Raw genomic sequence first — 22290 nt, 5'->3', positions numbered from 1 at the left:
AAATGAGGACAAAGTCTTTTTGAGATAGAAGATCTTTTTCCTTTGGATACTACTGCAAATGTGGGGCGTGTTTTGTTTTGCATTGAGGTATATGTCAAGGAATCAATTTTAAGAAGGTACAATATTTCCAACAATGTTTTGTGCCAAAACTATTCTTCAAGTTTGAGCAAGTTTAATTTTATAACACAAGGCGACAACTTTAAAATATGATAAGACTTGAAGTTGTACAAAAATAGCTGTGCACGCACATATTAATAACAAAAAAAACTCTCTGAAAAGTGACAAAAAAACTATGCATTTATGTGGTAATGTAAAAGAATCTAGATGAGAAGTAAAAGACATTCTGATTTTATATTTAGTATCAATGTAAATGTAATATTGATGGTCATTTTTTCTAAAAGTATTCGAACTTTAAATGAGAGTCATTTGAGAAGATATAGTAGTTATATATATTTGCAGACAAAAAGAACATATCTAATATATGTATAAACAATATAAAAATCTAAATCGAGGAAATCATCAATGGGCTTTTGTGTGCACATATTAAAAGGGAGTTCATTAACGAAATGGAACCATGGAAAAACTAAGATACCTAATTTATTATGTTTTTTTTTATACTATTATCCTCTCACATTTTTGGGTAGTGTTTGACTGCCCCTCCTAACAAGTGTTTATCCTAGAAATCGAACATTTGACCTTTTGGTCATCATGAGATTTAGTGAGACATCACTAGGCCAATGCATTGTTAGTTAATTTATTATGTTTGAAGTAATATATAACTATAAAAATACAGAAAACAAGGTGATAAATTAAACATTCTGAAAAGGAATGGGGGCATGCTAGTTCTATTGACAACTTAGTGTGATTATGAGTTTGGTACTTGAAAATGTAGTCTTTCATTCACATTTACATTCCACCGAGAACCCTTAAATGACTGGATATTCAATTTTGATGTAAAAATTTGAGCAAAAAAAATATAAACCCTTTTGCAATCAAGATATAGGTGTCCAAATACAGAAATTTGGGAGATAATGATGCATTATTATGTTCACCACTTTTAAGTGTGATAGATGGGAATCAAGTGTGAGTGAGATAAACACAATATATGATTTATTCTCTCTGAATTGATATGGAATGAGACATTTACATTATATGACTGAGAAAAAAATTTATAAATTGGTAGTTTAAAAGATTTATACATTGCCCATCCATCATATAATGTTACTCTACTTGTTATGGTGTGTATTTCTGCCTTTACAAAATAAGAATCATGCACATTATTTAAATGTGCTTTGAGGACTCTTTTATGCTCATTAACTTCAATAAAAATTAGAATAACTTCCAAATTTTTAATGAAGTGGTTGTTTGACAAAAGTGATAGTGTATGGACCTAGCTTCTAAACATTGGAAAAAAGCATATATTGTGTTTAGTTGAAAGTACTATTCAACGCATCATTATAGGATCTAAGAATCTGCCTGTATTTAGCTAGAATGTTTGATCTCACCCCTTAGTGTACTTAATTATGTTTTTTTGGGTGGAGGAAATGTTGTTGGTTAATGTTAACTAGTACTAACATATATAGAATAGAGAATTGTCCTACATGCTCAAATCCCTTAAGCACACTCATCACAAGTTTAATACTCTCAGGAGGTGTCAGTCAATTCAGTACTAGAATAATAGTGATGAAGGTTTGATATTTTTTTAAATTATTTTATTTCAAAATAATGTAATATGTTTACGAATTTATATGTTTTAGATATTTTTATCTCTATCTGTTATTAGAAAGGATATTGATTCCAAACAGAAATCCATTATCTCAAATCTTATCTTATATATTATTCTAGACTAATAATACTAAAACAATAATAATAAATATTTAAATTTTTTAATCAATATATTTTCATTTAGTCCAAAAAATGATATGGACACCCATCTAGATTCCTGGATTCCTCATCGCCGTGTCCCACGTCCTCAAATCCCCTTATGCACACTCACAGAGTCACAGGCACTTAGCAACGTACTCAAATCCCCTTAAGCACACTCATGGGTAGCGATAGTAAAAAAACCGATCCGTAAGTACTAGTGGAAATACTCATAACGGGTACTCGCAATAATAGCTTGTGGGCGGGAGTGAATTTTGTGATATCCGTCTCACGGGTATCCACAAATTTATATATTTAGTTTTAGTTAAATTTTTATATATATATTTATTATTATTTGAAGATTATATATATATATATATATTTTTTTTTTGTTATTATCTCATAATAAATTATATATATTTTACTATAATCATAAATTTATTATATTATTCACATAATAATTATTTTTACATATTAATTATTATAAATTATATAAATATATAATTAAAATTAAAAATTTATTGGTACTCGCAAATACTTGCTACTCGTACGAGTACCCACAAATACCCGCAGCAGTTGCCATCCCTACTGATGGCACTTACCAATTCATATATATAGAGAGAGAGAACCGCACTTACCCCAGTAGAAGAATTCCTTGTGACTTTCTTGTTGTCTAGCTGTTCCTCCTGCTCCTCTGTTACTTACCTCTTTCTCCTACATTGAGCAAAACTAAAACTCATACTCTCAGCCTCAGTTCACAGAAGCAAACCAAACCTTTAGAGTCCTATATTACCAAAAACCTAAATATTCCACATATATTTCTATTTCCATCTTCACATTAAACCACCCTTTATCTCATCACAAATTTAATGAGTTCTGTTTCAATTATGGCATGAACTCTACATCTATTGAAGCATTGCCAGCTTCAAATTCTTGAAACAGTCTTATATACTCTTACCCTTCACTCCAACCCATTTCCCCTCCTGTTTTATTGGAAATAAGAGTGACTTATACAAGGACACAACTCTTACATTGATAACACTATTTGCAACAATTTTTTTCTTGAAAAGTTTCATGGATTACTTGAAGGAACTAGAAGCCAAAAGTGTCCATGATTGCTATCACCACAAGATAAAGGTCATGGACAAAAGGGTTAGTAATTCTCCAATATGGGTACCGGGGCCAGTAATAGTGGGTGCTGGTCCCTCTGGGCTAGCATCAGCAGCATGCCTTAAACAAAAAGGTATTCAAAGCCTAATCCTTGAAAAATCTGATTGCTTAGCTTCAATGTGGAAGCTTAAGACTTATGATCGTCTTCGCCTTCATCTTCCAAAGCAATTCTGTCAACTCCCTCTTATGCCATTTCCTAAAAACTTTCCCTCTTATCCAACAAAGCAACAATTTTTGGCATACTTGAAAAACTATGCTGATTATTTTGATGTTAAACCAGCTTTTAGTACTACTGTGGTTAGTGCTGAATTTGATCATAGATGTGGATTTTGGAGGGTGAAGACAAAGGGAATGAAAAATAAGGAGGAGGTGGAATATGTTTCTCAATGGCTGATAGTAGCTACTGGTGAGAATGCTGAGGAAGTAGTGCCTCAAATTGAAGGAATGGATAAATTTGAAGGGACTATGTTACATACTAGCTTTTATAAGAGTGGTAGTATGTTTAGTGGGAAGAATGTTTTGGTGGTGGGGTGTGGGAATTCAGGAATGGAGGTTTGTTTGGATCTTTGCAACCATAATGCACGCCCATCCCTTGTTGTTAGAGATACAGTGAGTAACTGAGTAAACCTAAACTCAATATCATTTTGTTTTCATAGCAAAGTTCTTATGATTAATGCAGAGTTGGGATACTAACTTCCATCATATACTTGCACACTTACAAATGCATTGCGTCACTTTTACTACATCAACATTTTTTTACCACTAATTATAACTCAGCCCAGTTCATATCAGATTATGCATACACACATTTACATTCTAATTTTGTCACATATATATTTTTCAATTTCAATATAATTGGTATGAGTATATACATAAATATTCTTAATTTGAGGTGCAACGATATAGAAAAGTACTTGCAAATATTAGTGTAACATGTTTTTTGATAAAGCTGGCTACTACAGAGTGAAAGCACAGTCTATACTATAAAACTATATTTGTTATAACTAGAAGTCTAGAACTCTTCAAAAGTTTGTGTCATTCTTCTCTTACTTCATGGGAATCTAGCTATTTGCATGCGCAAACAAGATCAGCATCCAAAAATCTTAGAATAAATGACCTTCGAGTTAGAATAAATCACTGCCAGTTTTTACAGTTATATCTAGAAGCATCAAAAGATGATTGCCATTAGTCTCATGCCTCCCATTTCCCAAAAAGGTTCTCAACAAATTTTTATTTTTTCCCCACTTTTTATCTTTTTCATTATTGCAGGTGCATATATTGCCACAGCAGATGTTTGGGAAATCAACTTTTGGTTTATCTATGTGCTTGCTGAAGTGTTTCCCTATACGTTTTGTGGATCAATTTTTACTTATAATGTCACATCTTATGCTTGGGGACACATCTCAATTTGGACTAAATCGTCCCAAACTTGGTCCTCTAGAACTCAAGAACTTGAATGGCAAGACACCAGTTTTGGATGTTGGGACACTTGCTCAAATTAGAAGTGGAAATATTAAGGTAAGAAAGATTCTATCCACCCCTTGTCAAATCCAAAAGGCTTGAATAAACACATTTATACATTTTATCTTTTTTATTTATTATTTTTATAACCAAAGAAATTTAACGTAGGTACAATTTTTACCATTTGATTATAGTTAATCTCACCAAAAAAATGTATACTTCAACTATATTTTTGTAACATATTTGTGGTGTACAATGATGTGATAGACCCCAAAAGAGTTATCATCATGTTCTGTTCCTTGTCTTAGTCAACAAAGTTTTAAAACTAAGATGAACACATTTTTCTGTTTCATTATTTCCAACATCAAATGTTGTCTGATATGTATAGGTTTGCCGGGGAATTAAACGACTAGCAAAACATACAGTGGAGTTTGTTGATGGAAAAGTTGAGAACTTTGATGCCATCATTCTAGCAACTGGCTACAAGAGCAATGTACCCTCTTGGTTAAAGGTGAATCCTTTAATTCTCTATTTCTAACTTCGGCTTAATTTTGGTTCCAACAATGTTATCCACACATATTATTTCATATTTTCACAACACAATAAATTTGTGGGGGTAGATAATTTCTATCTAGCATTCTTGTTTGTATGCATCATCATCGTCGATTAATTTAAAAAAAAAATAGTTTTATAGTAATTACTTATCACATAAGGTATACATTTGGTTAAAATAATAAGTATCTTTTACCTTAACCAAATATCAAATTTAACTCTTCTTTCGGTGCTTACTCTGATTAGTGATATATATTATTGTAGGGCAGTGACATGTTCAGTTCGAAAGATGGGTTGCCGAAGAAAGCATTCCCAAATGGATGGAAAGGTGAAAATGGACTATATGCTGTGGGTTTCACTAAAAGGGGCCTGCTTGGTGCATCTATTGATGCAAAGAGGATTGCTGAAGATATTGTACATATCTAGAAAGCTGTTGAGGAAGCCACACATGTATTTGAATTCACTTGCATCAAGTGTGTGAGAAATATACAAAAATGTTTTAGGCTTAGAAAAAGGAAAATGCGCCAAAGAAGAAAAGGAGATTTGTTTTGTGTGTATTTTTTAGTTTGGTTGGGTTGAAATTAATTAGGTATTTGTCATATTAGAGATTTGTATATCTACCTGTCTAGCTAGTTTAATTTTTTTTAGGAAAAAAGGGGTTGCTACATATTTTTTTTCTCAATATTGATTTGTATTCCTAGGTTGTGCTGATTGATGTCTCTTACAATGGAGGAAGAGCGTATAGAAATTATGTAATGCATCCACCAAATTTACCTTCTTCAGTAAATTAATTATTTATGATCAGAGATAATTTCATGCTTTCATTTATTTATTATGTTGGGGACCATAAAAAAACTCTTATTCTGATGGAAAATAATGGGGAAAGGCATAATAAAAACTTAAAAAGGAAAAGTTCATTAGGAATATGAAATGGTCCCAGATCCCATGAAGATGAAAGTAACCCTTTGCTTATCTAAAAAAACTTAATGCATGTTACTCTTCTAGAAATATTTTACAAGTTAAACGAATGACTTTATTCATTATTTTCATTGCCAGATTGCTCAGCCTTTTCTATTAATTTCATTGTCAATGTATTTTATGTCATCAATTTATTAATTATTACTACTTTTAAATAATAATAATAAAAATAAATGATAAATAATGTAATAAGAAGGTTGTTACACTTAAATGATTCATTCATGTCTTCCGGTGCTAACATTTGATGGCCTGTATATATCGATCTTCCAATTAATGAATGCTGACAAATTAAGGTTGAAAATTCAACCAGCTCGATATGTGTTGCCCTAGTCTAGTATTAACATTGAATTCGATATTTTATGTGCTTGATTATAAAAGAATATAAATAAACCATAAAACTCAAATACTGATTGATAAAATTTATTTATTTTATCTTAAACAAAAAATAAAAATATGAATTCATGGGTATATAATTTTGTCTCGATCATTAATAAGCCAGTCTTAATTCGAAATTAATAGTCAATGCTAGTATATAAGAAAGTAATATATATTTTGACAAAATAAATCCTATAAATCCAAGTCCTTCCCCACTGCAAAATAAGGAAGAGTGTCAAACTAGTACACTACAATAAAATGTTTAGCCATGATTAATTGGCCACACTAAATGGATTATGTCTAAATTAATGCTCAAGCCCATTAAAAAATAAGGCATCACAACATGTATTAACTTGGAGTTCTCTCTCCTTATCCTTCCATTTTTTACTTTTCTCAATCACGCAAATCCAGTTTCGTCTTCAATCACTCAAATATCATTTTTTTTTCATATACGCCACCATCTCCGCCATAGGAATCAGAAGCTCCATTTACTATTTATTAGTCTTCAATTTCCTCTTCTATTGGTTCTTCACAATTCCTAGGGTTTTGTCATTGAAATCAAAGCATGAAGCTCATTCCTCATGAAACCTTCATCATCGTTCCTCTTATCTTTCACCTCTTGTTGTATTACTCGGTCGTTTTGTCATATGTGGCATCGTTTGTGACTTGGTGCTTTTGTTCTTCGTGTCGCTTTTGTTTTAGTTTTATGCTTCGATGCGTGGCCCATTGTGTTGGGTGACGAAGAATGAGAATCAGGTGTGGAGTATTAGTATGGTGAATGGCGCGGTGGCGTTGAAAGTGAGGATGGTATTTCATTCGTTCAGGAGGTTTCGCCTCCATCTTTATCTCTTCTCTCTTGTTCTATGAATATTATTTTCATTTTTCAGATTCATGATTAGGATCTACTTGAAGATGGAGGAAGAGGAGGGAATCATGATTATGACTGGTATATTAATTCACTTTCATATTCCATTTTCCATTCACACTTCCATATTACATATTAATTTTTATCTGAAAAAACAAAAAATGTTATTTATATGTATCAACGGTGAGCTTGGCGCAACATTTTGTTGCTTAATCACCATAAGCTCATGAATTCAAATCATGGAAACAATTTCATCAGAATATCTAGTCTAGATCACAAGATATGAAGGCATATGCAATGACTATTGTCTTGTTGAAATTTCATACTATACTCTGTTTTCCAAATTTGACTCTTTTGAAGAATGCAAAAAAATTATAAAAAGTGGAATGCAAAGTGTTTTCTAATATTAAATTGATTTTTGCACAATATTATTTTAATTCTAGAAATATGTATGCAATAGTCTGTACATTTTTGTTTGGAGGAAAATCAAAAGTGTATGATTGTGCATATGAAATATAATCTATTCTCCATGCTAAGTTTGTATGTCAATGCTTTTAAACTTGAATTGCTCTCTTGAGAAAGAGTTCCACATATGATTGTTGATGAATAAATTAGTTGTTTCTGATCACCATTTGATTATAGTTTAATAAAAATGTTGGTATGAATATTGAAAACAACATATTATTGGGAGAGGTGCATTGGATTATCTATGTCCGTGAAAGAATTGTATGCATCTCTGATGACAAACAAGGGTGCATATTATTGGGAAATTCTTGTGCATGAGAGTGAAAGTTTTATGGACTTCATTTTCACTGTCTTTAGATTTAAGGTCAAGAAAACATGAATGTTACTTATGTGAAACTTTAATTAGTCCATTGGATGAAGATATTATATGGTATTTCACAATCTCATGATCATAACACGTAATTCTTATATAGCAAATTGGCCCCTCCTGTTGTTCTGTTGAGAAAAAGTGATATGATTTATTGGATAGGAATAATCATCTGGTGCTTGTTCTGCACTATGAGACTTTGTATTTAATTCCTAGCTCTTAACTTCGTCATGTGTACTGTCAAATTGCAGTTATTGTTTTGTTATTAATTTGTTCTCTGTAATGTATTCCAGGTTTCAAGTGAAAAAGAAGCAGTTTTTTGTCAACTTCATGACCATCATGTTGTTTGGTGCTATTGGTACATTAATATCTTGTACCATCATAACTTTGGGTATGTCATGCCCCTTTAGATGGATTCCTTATGTTCTTAACTATGATTTGACATAATAAGAAAACAACATTCAAGCTCAGATAATTGTAATTTTTTCGGTTTAAAAAAGATTCAGACCTAGTAAATGTATAACAACTTTAAGGAAACTGACTATGCAGAAATTTGTCTAGTTCCATTGACTTAATTTGAAGCATTATTTCAGGTATTTCACAAGTTTTAAAGAGGATGAATATCGGTCCACTGGAAATAGGAGATTATCTAGGTATTATATTTGTCAATCTCAACTATATGACAATTTCCCAATCTGTATGCGACTCACTAATTTGTGAAAATTTTCAGCAATTGGTGTCATATTTGCTGCGACCGACTCTGTGTGCACATTGCAGGTCTGGAATAATACATTTGTTGCATTCTTCCAGCAACTAACATATCAGATTTAATACTGAACTTAAAAATGATGATCATGCAGGTGCTAAATCAGGATGAAACACCTTTATTGTACAGTCTTGTATTTGGGGAAGGTGTGGTGAATGATGCTACGTCAGTGGTGCTTTTCAATGCAATCCAAAGCTTTGACCTTGAGCAAATTGACCTGTCAATTGCCTTGCAATTTCTTGGCAACTTCTTGTATCTGTTCATGACAAGCACATTGCTTGGGGTTTTGGTAACTGTTTCTCTTTCTAATCTATATCACTAGTGAGCATACACATTAATATTGATGTTTCATGCTGCTCTGGTCTAATGTATCTCCACCGTCTTGCAGTCAGGTCTGCTCAGTGCTTACATCATTAAAAAATTGTATATCGGAAGGTATCATCTTGACAGAGTTGTTATCATTTTCATTGTCAGCATTTACTGCGATGGTATTCCGTTGCGTTAATATATGTAGTTTATTTATAGCAAAAGTTGTAGATAATTCTTTGATGCCAAAAAATATATTTCATGTTTTCGCCAATCTATGTTAATCTGATATTCTGATGGGAAGTCTGACTGTTTAAGGATATTGTACGGAACTTACTCTGATTGTTTGAATCTACGTGACTGCTTCATTCCTGCTTGAAGCCTGAATAATACGATTCATTATCTTATTATTTTAAATGAGGGTTTGTAATCCAGCTGGTTCTATGTTTTGTTATTGAGACTCTTCCAGTCACTCTCTATTTGTTATTGAGACTTCTGATATTAATAATAAATATTATTGATTTTGAATCTCAAGAATTCTGTATTTTGAAATTCCAATAGTTCTTGATTGTTGGAACTGATATAGGTTGTCTTGCAGATTGGTATACTTAAAAATTCATGTGAAGTCATGTTGAAGGAATTGAAGAAATGGATGAAGCCCGAAAAGGTGATGCTGAAGTGATCAAGTGGGCAAGACTAGAAGTTCCATGTGATTATGCGTGAAATTTTTACTATAGAAATATTAATGCATTTTTTAACCAAATTTGGAATGTTTCAACAATTGGTTTGAATGATACATATTATGTGAACTTATTCATGCTTATGTATTTGGAATTATTTTAAGATGAAGGTGATGATAATTTGAGATATTGGGTCCAATTTCATAGTATTAATGCTTATATAATATAATGATTGTTAGAGAGGATTAGGAGAGGAATATATGTGAAAATAACTTAATAAATAATTAGCCACGGTTAAACTGTGGTTAAAGTAATGGTATAAACTAGCCACGGGTGTGGTTCACATTAGCCACGGTTGAACCGTGGTTAAGGAAATGTTACCACACTTCTCATAGATGTAGCTATATCATACATTGACTGTGGCTAAATTTTTGCAACGCCACTTATTGCTAGGGTCGAGGAAACCGTGGCTGGTGTATTTTGCCACGGTTTTTTGGTAAAATAGCCACGGTTATAACCGTGGCTAACAAGATATTTTTTTGTAGTGATAATGATCAAATATATAGTAAGACATGATAATATATAATTGAATACAAACTATTAATATCATAGTAATATGAACTCATATGATATAAATAAATATTTGATCATAAAAATCATGAGTTTCATAATTATTGTTACAAAGTATCAAAATATATAAACTAATATTGTTATATAACTTATTTTTTTACATTCTTGGAACATCCTAAGAATTCGTTGTAATAGTTTCAATTTCTTTTTTTGGATTGGACGTTAAATCCATCCAAATGTCTTTTTATAACTAATTTTATATTTGTGGATAGAAGTATCACTTGTTATTTAAGATTTTACTTTTCATATTTTAGTAAAGTTTATTGCTGATAAAAAAAATTAGAGTTGGTGAGAGCATATAGTCATATAAATGGAATACCCCATAGAAAAATATTAATATTGGATTACCATTTTTCTTTCCATGCCATTCATATTGCATGCTATCAGCATCAAGGGTTTTCATTTCTAGCGGTACAACACAGAGAGACCATTAAGTCTAATTATTCCTGATACATTAAATTTATTAATTTCATCCTTAACTCCATGCTAATAGTTGCCAATATGTATCACATCTTCTTTTTATCCTTAAAATATCATCCCAACATTCATAATTCCCTTATTCATGGATCATGAAAAAGGAATAGACATTATGTTTCCTTTGGTTTTATAAATATATTGTCACTAACATATTTAGTAGGATGGTCCCAATTGTTGCTAATTATGTACAAACTTATCTTCATTATAAGTATACTCTCAAACTAAGAAGATTAATATATTGAATTTGATATGCAGTGACATAATCTTTCTATTACAAGAATTGTGATAGTGATATATATAATGATAATGTAGATGAAGGTTGGGACTAGGGAAGGCAAAAGCACGGGGACCAGAGATAGAGACAACCATTTCTCTGTAATCGAAAATGATTATATTATATATGTGTAACTACTTTTAGGTCAAACACTTTTAATGATTGATGCTTGAGTTCACACTTTCAAAGAACCTGGTATATATGACACTTTGTGAGTATTTAGTGGCGCTCTATGTTTATATAAAGTATAAACCTTAATTTTGAGGATGAATTTAGTATAAACCTTCACGCAAGGTTTGGTCTGGTCCAGATCATTGGGTCGTAATCTAACACTTATAGACACCCAACACGTCCATATTTTTTGATGCTTCTATCCCAAAATTATGACTAAACCCTTAATCAAGGTTTGTCACAAATCTTGAGTTTGTTTCTCTTTGATAGCGTTAAGGGCAAAGTTATAGTGATTAATGATACTGCCCTAAACAAAGAGATATTTTCGGAACTTAAAGAAAACCCCACGAGCACAATGGTAGAATAAGATTGGAAAGGAAACGGATCATAGTCTTTGTTCAACTTTATTGCACGCAGATGAAAAGGGCAAGACATGCAGGCTTGTTGAAGAGAGAGAGAGAGAGTAAGCGTGAGCATCACAAGTTGTCAGAAGCATTAGAGAGTGGAAAAGAAAGAAATAAAGGAAAGTGAACATGCATGAGAAGATCACTAAACATGCATGTGGAATAAAAGATTCTTAGGTGTCTTGTTGCATGACAACATTCTTATGCTATATATTATTGAGGAAATGATTTTTTACATTCTTATTATGCTATATTTCACTGAGGAAATGATTCATGTTATATATGTTTAGAAATACTTACAATTTGAGGAAAAAAAATTACCAAACAAATAATTAAATTGTGTGAAAGAGACACTTCTGCCCTTCTATGTCATTATCTTTCTTTAAATTTCAAATAATTAATAGAATTCAACTACCAATCCAATTGTAAGATGTTCAAGTTTTGCCTTTACCTATCCACCAAGTCCTTACTTGCTCAACTCCACCATTTCACTATTCACACGTAATGTGTTGAAAATGACTAGATTTCGATGCATCCATATCAACATGATAAAAATGAATTCGAAATAGTTTTTAAGAAACTCTCACAAAACTTTTGATTATAAACCATTTTGAGCAAAATAAGTTAATCCAAAGATACACGTCTACCACTCTACCTATCAATTTAGAAAGAAGAAGAAAAGAAAGAGAAAGATTATGTATTATGTGTTGCTCTTGTTATATTACCTTAAAAATAAATATGTGTTAAAAATGAAGCAATAGATCAAATGATGTGCAAAAACATTGCTTTATGAGAGAAAATGTCACTTGAAATTACTTACCTTTCACTTTAGCCATTAAATTTATTCATTATCTTTTTTAAAAATTTTGACCACTTCATTTTCACATTTATTGTTGAAAAACCAAATTTTGGATCAAATTTTAAATAGGAATTAGATGATAACATGTTAAAACACTTCAAACTTCGAATTTTGTTAATAAATTAATTTTACTCTTTTTTTAATATTCCATCCTTGCTAGACTATAGAAAGTGTAAGATAATGGAAATATGTGTAAATATATTGATACACATTGGGAGAAATGTCTTGCACTCCCGATTATGATTTATTGTAATATAATTGGGGTGATTGTAATTTGTAAGATATACTATTGATATCGTTATAATTATGGCATAATTTGATCGTGCAGATTACAAAATCATAATCATGATTGTGGAATAACAAGTTGAAATTTTGTGCTCGTGATATACATGAGAAAATGAACTCTAGTATGACATAAAGAGAAGCTATTTTTGTGTAGAGAGATATGATTAATTAGTTAGTGATGAGAAAAGAATTTGTAGATGGTTACTTCTCATCTTTGTACACTAATTACATTAAGGGCTTTCTGTTTCCATGGACCACCACTTGCAACATGTCTTGTTCAATCATTCACACCAATCCTCACTCCACATGTTCTGGGATTCCAAAGCAAAAATTGTCTGCTTGTTGATTTTCATATTATCATCAAATCATTGATGAAATCTATATATATTTTCAAGTCAGATAGAAGACAAGAATTTGTAGAAATATCTCCCTAGGGATTTTTATCAATAAAATAATTGTATTGATAAAATATTAGGAGCGCTCACTCAAATATCCCTAAAAATGGGGTTAAGTCAACGGTATTATTTGTGTCTAGTAACTTTTTTAAGATCTTAATATTTCTTGTCAATTTTCCCGGACTAAGATATTATGTATTAATGAATCATAATTTTTTTTAAGAAGATAGAGCTCTCTAATGTTTTTTTCCATTTAGAAGATATGAATCTGAAATTTTACTTGAAGGTAAGCAAGCTCTTATTCAATTGGACCAAGGCATTGAAAATTTGTAGTTCATTTAGCTCTTTGTTGCTTGTTTAAGAAGAGCTAGCTAGCTAACTATGGAAGTTTTCAATGGAGGGAATGTGAGTGACAACCTATAATGCAAGCTCCATTAATATTGTTGCAAAGTTAGAGAGTAGCAATGAGGTCAATTGGGCAATGATGGTAATTAGAACGTACCTACTAGCTAGAATAATATTCCTAAAAATGATACCTCTTCATTCATTGCTAGATCTTCCATTTTCCCATAACATAGCTATTTGAGATAGATAGTAGTGAAAGTGTAACCTCATCATACCCCCTAATGTTTGCCTCAAGGGGGGAAACTACTCCAGCTCACTATAGAGGGAAGTGACATTGACCCCATATTCTTGGAATATTAATGGAATCTTCTTTGTATTGAGAATGATGTCATGTGTGCCCATAAGAACATTATCTTGGAATTTCATTGGCATGAGTCTTTTCACTGGGATTATTTACTTGACTTTCAATTCTTTCATTAGTAAGTGGAAGATGAAATATTAATGGGTTTAACCATAGTGGAAACTTTTTTCACTCTCTTCCCCAACACTAGGTATCTGAACATCACATTTTAAGTCTTGGTTAATCTGATTCCGGTAAAGAAGATCTATTAAGAGAAAAAAGCTCTCTTGACATTCTTTTACAAAAAATTCCAATTGGAGACATTGCTTATAAAAAATTGAGTGTTTTTTACCATTTTAATTAACAAAGTAACCTTTGGTTATGTACATACTTTACTAGTATTTCACGAGTTCAAATCCCTCTAATATTGATACTAAAGGGTCTAGTACAAATAGGTAGAAATACTGACATGTGCCGTAAATAAACTTAGTGTTCAAATTTTTAATTATCTTTGAATTAAATAAATTCAAAATTTAGAAATTTATCAGTTGAATTAAGATCATCTATGTCATTTCTCAATGTCCAACTCATTACCACTGATAGGTAGAAATATTGACATGTGCCGTAAATAAACTTTTAAGTGTTCAAATTTTTAATTATCTTTGAATTAAATAAATTCAAATTTTAGAAATCTATCAGTTGAATTAAGATCATCTATGTCATTTCTCAATGTCCAACTCATTACCACTGATAGGTAGAAATATTGACATGTGCCGTAAATAAACTTTTAAGTGTTCAAATTTTTAATTATCTTTGAATTAAATAAATTCAAATTTTAGAAATCTATCAGTTGAATTAAGATCATCTATGTCATTTCTCAATGTCCAACTCATTACCACTAATAGAATTTTGACAAATATATATTAATAAACTATTAAACTAATTTTTAAATTAACACTATTATACATGATAGTATTTATTGATTGGAAATAGATGAATAGAGTTATTTTGGCATAGTTAATTTTTGTTCCTATTGGTTAACTCATGAGAAGACTTAGTCTTTCATCCTCAAATTCTTGGGCATTTCTTCCAATTCCCAAGTGTGTGCATTCTTTTCCTTTCACTCTCAGCAATTCCACCATGTGACAATGTGATCACATTCACTATATTTGTGAAGAGCATGGGCCATTCTAATGGGCTGTGTTTAACAAATCCATCAAAATTGACTGCATTCCATGAATCCAATAAGAGAAATGGGAATCAGAAACCCCAATAGGCCTCAAGTGCCCAAAATTAGATAAGCTGTAACAGTGATCACAAGTGAACCCATTTCCTCAAGGCCCATAACAAGATCATGTTTTTGTACACAGTGTGACATGGCCCTATATAATATGGGCCGTATATAAAAGCTACAAGTATTTATACAACTCATTTGACTGTGAACTCCTCCAACTTCCATATCCCTATATTAACATAATTGTAACAATATTCGAGTAGAAAGATGATAATATTGACATATAAAACATAGGTGGAATCAGATTGAACCCTAATTATATATACTTCTCTTATTTTACCACATATCTCTAAAATAAGATAAGGCTAAAAAATATAAAATCGATAAAAAATAAGACGTGCTAGGATTTTCTATATATAACAAAAGAATAAGCTAATATTATTGAGAGTCACATAACCTTACAATTATAATTGTACCATCTATTACCATTTTTATTTTCTTTTCAAAATATTTTACACTATAATTCCTTACATGAAACGGGGTGGGATGATCATTTTCCATAACCTTTATAGTTTATACCTCCGGAGACAGATCCTGCAAATTATCTACAAAAGCATTTTGAATTTTCCAGCCTTAATGTATTCAAATTAACATATTGATTTATGAAATGATTGAACAAAATAAATTAGAATTACACACCAAACCAAACACAATCACTATTATTATACATGAACATAAAGGTTAATAAACAATTAGAATCACCTCAAGAAAACGTTAAATGATCTGATAAACATGCCAAAGCCTAAGATCTCACTTCACTGATATTAAAGCTTCATCATAGAGTTAACACTGCAAGGTGTAGCATACCACACTGGACCAAAGAACTCTGAGTACATTTGCATGAAAAACCTATCCACAATTTCAAGATATATAGGGCATGTGAGTCTAGAATAGTAATGAAGAACCTCTTCAATGTCAAGTACATGATCCACATTACTCATGTCCAACATCTCCAATTCCCTCAGCTTCTCTTCCACAATACATAACCTCCTTTGATGGGTTAAGCTCCTTTTCTTGTTTTGGTTGTCAAATTCTTCTCTTTTCTCCACTTGATCCTTCTTATTATGAGCATTGGAAAAGCTAATGAAGCTGCTTCCATTATAGACCTCACTTTTTTGCTCTCTTGGAGATGATAACAATGCAGCTTTGTTCTTGTTTCTTCTATTTCCTTCTTTCTCTTTTTCTGAATCCCACTGTTCAATGTAGAACTTTTCCAACTCCTGATAACTTGTGTTGTTGTTGTTGTTGTCCATTTTATCCACACTAGTTGCAGCCACAGAATAAGAAAAGTGATTGTTTTGTAGAGGTGTTTTTGGAAGCCTTTCGTAGTAGCTTGGGGAGAAGAAAGATTTGAAGTTCTTTAGTGTCTTTTGGAAGAACTTCTTGGTACTTCTTAGCAACATTAGTAATAGCAATGATAATACAAACTCCTGTTATAATTATAAATGAGATTTTCTGGTGCAATCTGAAGAGTTACATAAAATTGTAACTACTAATGTGAATGTGTATGTCTATTTTTAGGTTGTGGTTGAGGATGATCTCAGTGAAGTTATCTTTATACAGGTGATAGAAGCATAGGAACTATATAAAAGAGACTTTGGCTTTTCTTTTTGGATGATCAATGAAATTTTCTTTTCTATCATAGGCTTTTCTTTGCTTTTGTTTTGTCTTTTGTCTTCACACGCTCTTGTGTTGTCCCTCTTTTTTTCTGCTTCCAAAAGGGACCCTAAAACCTCCTAAATTGACTAATTTGGCATCTATCTCTTGTTACAATGTGGAAGATTGTGACCCTTTTCCATTATAAGATAAGTTTTGTTATGTTTCGTTGCTTTTACTTTTGATGATGGAGTTGGTGTGTAGCCTCTTTATGAAAATGAAAGGAGCAAGTTGTTGTTGAATTGGATCTTTCATAACAAGTAATTACATAACTGGTTAGTGTATTTTACCATGTTTCATATACGTATTAAAATCATTTGTACTTGGTCTAATTAACTAAATTCACTTTGACTAGTTGAATACTGTAAAAATTGGAGTACAAGAGAGAGAGAGAGATTTTGCTTGACCACAATTTTTAATATAGAACTATAGCATGCAAATCCTGTACGTATATATACTGACACAGTTAATACTTGTTTGTTTTTGTTGAGAAATTTCAGTCTATTAAAAAAGCACTTTTTGTGCTTCATCCAAAAGTGAAATGATACTTGTTTATTTGATTTGATAAATACTTTGACTTATGGCCGAACACCCCTTTTTACTAAACAGAGAAAGTTCTTCTTCTTCTTCATTTCTCTGATGTATGTGTATAAACACCCTTTAGTTAGACATTACTGTAATGCATACAAACACCGTATTCTTTTGAAGTTCAGTTTTTGTTGTTTAGCATCATTTTGTTGACTTATTGTCATGGTTTTAAAGATCAACAACATTGACAATGAGGGCATTCTCGTCCTTGTATTGTCTATTTGTCTTACATATTTGTTGTATGATACTGCAGTTATTTTACATACTTTTAGAACCACAATTGCTTCATAGATCTTTTTCCAAGTAACACTATACCTTTTTTAGGTCCCATTATTATTATTATCATTTTAATCCTTTTATCTAATTAATAAATTGAAACCAAAACAATAAATTGCATTTATGTGTCAATCTCCATGAGGTGTGACCAAAGTTGAAATCAGATTACCAAATTTGTTTTTTTGTTTCCCACATGTATCCTCGCATTGGAGACAATATCCGAACCGGGAACATCTACAGGTATGTGGGGCTAACTCTTCCAACGAACATTTTTTCCATCCACGAGACTCAAACCCGGGTTCTTGCTTAGACTCAAACCCGAGTTCTTACTTAAGGAGAATCAAACATGTACCACTTGAATCAAACATCCACAAAATTACCAAATTTGTTTTGAAGGGACAGAATATATCCGGAGCTTAATCTAGGACTCACAGTGCCCTCATCTTCAAACAGAGCTTCAATATCTTCCAATCAGTGCTTTAATATCAATTTAGGTGGAGCCAGTTAGTAAGAAATGAAAAGAAAAACTAGCACTTGAGTAACCCTCAAAAGAGTCAAAACCATGCAAAACAATGCCTGAAGAAAATATTATAATTTCATTTTCCTTCTTTAATCCAAAGTCTTCCTGTTACATAATACTTTCAGAGGGATACTATTAATAATCCAATGGTTGGTAACTAAATCCTAATTAAATATAAAACCCCATCAGATCATAGTAATTGATTAAATCCTAATTAAATATAAATAACATAATAAAACAAAATCTCTAAAATAAGACAAGACTCTTAAAAATAAAGAATGATATCAAAATTCCATAATAATAAATTAAAATATTCTGAACATCCCATCTTATATAAATGACATCTAAAGGCAAAATCATAAAATCATCATGACCATAGATAAAATAAGTGATCTTATATTCACAAGTATACTCCACTTTTAAGTTTTGACCAATCATGCAATCAAATATCACCATAGTTTCCATTAGACATGCTAGAGTATATATTTTATCCCAAAATGTATACTACTGAAGTGGTATAAATATTGGGACAACAAATATATGGCTCCCGAGATTACAACTAAAGACTTATCTTTGACATTACTATAAGACTCAATTTACCTCATCTTCAAAGAGTGCTTCAATCTCTTCTAAGCTTTTGCCTTTGGTCTCTGGCAGAAAGAAATAAAAGAAAATTGTAGCAATCACTGATACACCAGCAAGAACAACAAATGTGCCACCAAAAGTTATTGCCTCTGATATGCTAAGGAATGTCATGGACACTATCCCACTCATTAAACGGTTCACAGAAATAGCCACGCTTGAACCTTGGGCCCTTAACCTCATAGGGAAAATTTCTGATGAGTATACCCAAGTTATAGGCCCAAGTCCTATAGAGAAAAAGGAAAGTGCAGCACATACAGCAACCACACATAAAGTAATAGCCCATGCAGGCTTTTCATCAGAGTAATTAAGAAAGGTGCAGCCCAAGCCCAACAGAAACATTGATACTGCCATGCCTGATGAACCCAACAACAACATGGGCCTCCTCCCAAACCTGTCTAAGAACAAGGCTGATACAAAAACAAAGGTAGTTTTGACAACTCCCATGATTATTGTAACACCAAAAAGCTGTTTTTCACTTTGAATTCCAGCTTCTCTGAACACTTCTGGGCTGTAATATATCACAGCATCATTCCCTGAAGCTTGCATGAAAAAGTTGACACCAATAGCAGCTATAAGAATTCTTAAAACAGCCTTGGAGGGTGTCACAAGCAACTCCTTCCAAACCCCTTGTCCTGAAGAAGAAGGTGAAGAAGCTGCAGCAGCTATTGATATTTCTTTAAGCCTTAATTCAGCTTCACCTTTGTTCTCTGACGTTTTGATCAAAACTTTCCTTGCTTCCTCAAACCTTCCCTTAACAACAAGCCACCTTGGTGATTCTGGCATTGCTAACACACCTAGAATAAATTACACAAGTTAGTAGTTTTTCACATTGTATATAAGCCATATAGATGACATGATGTAATCAACTTTTTTTTAATCTGAAATTATGATTTGAGTGAGTGAGTATAATGTAATACAATTGGAATGAAAAAAAAAGCTTACATGTTAACACAATTCTAACCATCATCTATCTAATTTAACAGTAAAGTTTGCATAGACAGATCCAAAAACAATGGAGGGAGAGTCCTGATATATAAAAATATATGTACATATCTAATAAAAATGTAATTTTTCTTAAAAATACTACACATATAAAGTAGTTGTACAAAATATATCCAAGAGGGTGCTGTGGTGTTTGCCATTGTACTTGTGTATACAAAGAAGATGAAAAGAGGGGGTTAGTGATAATTGTATACATTATGTTAAATAAGATGCTCAAATAATAACAAGAATGCAAATTTTTATAATTGACTCTTCACTAACTATATATGTAATAATACCTAAAGCAACTGCAAGTGCTGGTATAGCTGCAAGACCAAGCATGAGTCTCCAATTTAAATCACTTGGAAGACCTGATAAAGCATAATTGGAAATGTAACCAAGTAGAATTCCAACATTGATGAAGAGTTCAGGTAGTGAAGTGAGGAATCCTCTAGTGTGAGTAGGAGAGAGTTCAGCTACATAAACTGGAGCAATAGTAAGAGAGTAACCAACACCAATGCCAGCAACTACACGACCAGATATGAGGAATGGGAATGAAGGTGCTAGTCCCATCAATAAAGCACCTATTAGGAATGTTGCTGCAGCAAGAATTATAGTGTACCTTCTTCCAATCATATCAGATGTTTTACCAGATGCTATTGATCCAATTAGAGAAAACACATTTAAGCAACCAACAAGGAGTTCTACTTGGATTTGTGTTATATTTAGATCTTCTGTTATATAAATCACAGCACCACTCATCACTCCAATATCTGCACATACGTATACAAAAATGTAATGATATGAAACTTTGAATTAACAATAATATTAGGGTTTAATTAGATCATAGTACTATTTTTTTCTACACCGGCAACTAATCATATTTCTCCCTCGCATTATATAAAGTCACCACAACTTGTTAAGTCTCGTTATAAGATGATATGTAATTGGATGATAACATAAAAAAAATTATGCCACCAACGAATTTAAATTAAACTCACAATATATAATTCGTTACGTTCTTCTATTAAATTTTTCCAAGATTATTTGATCTGATAGTTTCTGGTAATACAAGCAAAATACTAATCTATATGGCATTAAATTTTGAAGTGGTTTTAGTAAAGCTCACCATAGCCCAAGAGAATGGAGTTTGTGGAAGCCAAAATAGCACCAGCAAGTGCATATTTGTTGAGACGAACCTTGCCTTGGTTTGAAACACAATCCTCTTGTGTGTTATAATACTTGTTGCTAGCTTCTTGAGCCCAAGTTCCTTCTTTTTCATTATTGTTCAGAGCAGCTTTTGCATCAGAAGATGAATCTGAACCAGGAAGTGGGTAGTAATTATGATCCTTCATCTCTTCCTAAGAAGAATTATCTTCGATCTCTGAAAAATGAAATGCAGAAGAAAAACAAAGAGTAAGAAGGCCTTTATATAATTCTGGCTAATTAGTCTGTTTTCAAACTATTTAGCAAAGTTGTTTGCAAAATTATATATGCCAAAGCATATGTGTGGAGATTAAATTTGTTTCATCTTTTTCAATTGTCACCAGAAATTCTAGATGATAAAAAGTGACGAATTAAGTTAAGTCATATCATTTCTTATTCTTACCCACACGTGATAATTTAAAAAATAATAATTTTTTTCAAATGACATAAAGTTAGATACTTTGGAATATACTTTTAAAAGCAATCATGTTTAGTAAATATTTTTAAAACATAAATAATTACTTTTAAAAGCATACCTATTACTTCAATTAACCTAAAATTGTACCACACCTTCTCTATTTGAAGTTGAAGATATTAGAATAATAATTGAGATAAAAAATGATAAGCTTTCATATCTTTTTCTCCAAGGAATATAATTTTGAATGTTAAGAATATAAGTCAACAATTATTTTACTTCTAGAAGAAGAAAAAAACTGAATATTGTTGGCCTTTGTAAACTCTTCCACTAAAAGTGGCGGAGCCTTTGTATGATATGGGTGCCACCGCTAAATACCATAAACCTATATGTAAAATAAAATAAATTACTTGCACATGTATGAACAAACTCGAGAAAATATCAACATTTTCTTCTTCTAAATGGTTGATATTTTATTTATCTTTATTCTAATGCTAAAGAAATATATTTATCTCATTTTCTTCTTTAAGTAGTTGAGTGAAAAGTAGTTATTAGTATAGAATATAGTGACCCACCAGAACATCACATGCAGATTTATGGATTTTCTTTCTAATAATGTTAATGCGACTATAGTATTACATTAATTATGTATGCAGTTTATTTGAAAAAGCAATATATATA

General features: G+C 31.7%; 4 protein-coding genes across 6 annotated transcripts; 2 read left to right on the top strand and 2 right to left on the bottom strand.

Annotated features, from left to right (window-relative positions):
• On the top strand, window positions 2510-5814 carry LOC109357886 (indole-3-pyruvate monooxygenase YUCCA2-like). Its single transcript, XM_019601942.1, has 4 exons — window positions 2510-3642; window positions 4303-4551; window positions 4883-5005; window positions 5311-5814. Exons 1-4 carry the CDS (start codon window positions 2938-2940, stop codon window positions 5470-5472), a joined length of 1239 nt encoding a protein of 412 aa, XP_019457487.1. The 5' UTR covers window positions 2510-2937; the 3' UTR covers window positions 5473-5814.
• LOC109358107 (sodium/hydrogen exchanger 1-like) lies at window positions 8319-9887 on the top strand. Its single transcript, XM_019602182.1, has 6 exons — window positions 8319-8487; window positions 8690-8749; window positions 8827-8873; window positions 8957-9151; window positions 9251-9297; window positions 9767-9887. Exons 1-6 carry the CDS (start codon window positions 8379-8381, stop codon window positions 9801-9803), a joined length of 495 nt encoding a protein of 164 aa, XP_019457727.1. The 5' UTR covers window positions 8319-8378; the 3' UTR covers window positions 9804-9887.
• LOC109357809 lies at window positions 15902-16915 on the bottom strand. 2 transcript variants are annotated; one of them, XM_019601868.1, is made up of 2 exons: window positions 16585-16915; window positions 15902-16539 (listed from the first exon to the last, which is right to left on the bottom strand). In XM_019601868.1, the coding sequence occupies exons 1-2, from the start codon at window positions 16723-16725 to the stop codon at window positions 16087-16089; spliced, it is 594 nt and encodes a 197-aa protein (XP_019457413.1). In that variant the 5' UTR covers window positions 16726-16915; the 3' UTR covers window positions 15902-16086. The 2 variants fall into 2 exon arrangements, with proteins under 2 accessions (XP_019457413.1, XP_019457412.1); XM_019601867.1 differs by having other exon boundaries at window positions 15902-16913.
• Window positions 18694-21496, bottom strand: LOC109357879 (polyol transporter 5-like). Of its 2 annotated transcripts, XM_019601936.1 has the most exons (4): window positions 21231-21307; window positions 21118-21187; window positions 20288-20761; window positions 18694-19801 (listed from the first exon to the last, which is right to left on the bottom strand). In XM_019601936.1, exons 3-4 carry the CDS (start codon window positions 20748-20750, stop codon window positions 18954-18956), a joined length of 1311 nt encoding a protein of 436 aa, XP_019457481.1. In that variant the 5' UTR covers window positions 20751-20761; window positions 21118-21187; window positions 21231-21307; the 3' UTR covers window positions 18694-18953. The 2 variants fall into 2 exon arrangements, with proteins under 2 accessions (XP_019457481.1, XP_019457480.1); XM_019601935.1 differs by having other exon boundaries at window positions 21118-21496.

This window comes from Lupinus angustifolius, chromosome LG10, assembly GCF_001865875.1.
Source record: "Lupinus angustifolius cultivar Tanjil chromosome LG10, LupAngTanjil_v1.0, whole genome shotgun sequence".
Taxonomy (NCBI): domain Eukaryota; kingdom Viridiplantae; phylum Streptophyta; class Magnoliopsida; order Fabales; family Fabaceae; genus Lupinus; species Lupinus angustifolius.
Note: the sequence above shows the minus strand (reverse complement) of the source record. Positions and strands in the feature narration are given on the sequence as shown.

Bases quoted from the DNA above. Each gene is read 5' to 3' on its own strand.
- LOC109357886 (XM_019601942.1), top strand. From the start codon at position 2,938: ATGGATTACTTGAAGGAACTAGAAGCCAAAAGTGTCCATGATTGCTAT. The intron at 4,552-4,882 runs GTAAGAAAGATT...TGATATGTATAG, and splicing joins TTAGAAGTGGAAATATTAAG to GTTTGCCGGGGAATTAAACG. The intron at 5,006-5,310 runs GTGAATCCTTTA...ATATTATTGTAG, and splicing joins ATGTACCCTCTTGGTTAAAG to GGCAGTGACATGTTCAGTTC.
- LOC109358107 (XM_019602182.1), top strand. From the start codon at position 8,379: ATGTATTCCAGGTTTCAAGTGAAAAAGAAGCAGTTTTTTGTCAACTTC. The intron at 8,488-8,689 runs GTATGTCATGCC...GCATTATTTCAG, and splicing joins TTGTACCATCATAACTTTGG to GTATTTCACAAGTTTTAAAG. The intron at 8,874-8,956 runs GTCTGGAATAAT...ATGATCATGCAG, and splicing joins ACTCTGTGTGCACATTGCAG to GTGCTAAATCAGGATGAAAC.
- LOC109357809 (XM_019601867.1), bottom strand. From the start codon at position 16,725: ATGTTGCTAAGAAGTACCAAGAAGTTCTTCCAAAAGACACTAAAGAAC.
- LOC109357879 (XM_019601935.1), bottom strand. From the start codon at position 21,343: ATGAAGGATCATAATTACTACCCACTTCCTGGTTCAGATTCATCTTCT. The intron at 20,762-21,117 runs GTGAGCTTTACT...ACGTATGTGCAG, and splicing joins CTCCATTCTCTTGGGCTATG to ATATTGGAGTGATGAGTGGT. The intron at 19,802-20,287 runs GTATTATTACAT...AATTTATTCTAG, and splicing joins AGCACTTGCAGTTGCTTTAG to GTGTGTTAGCAATGCCAGAA.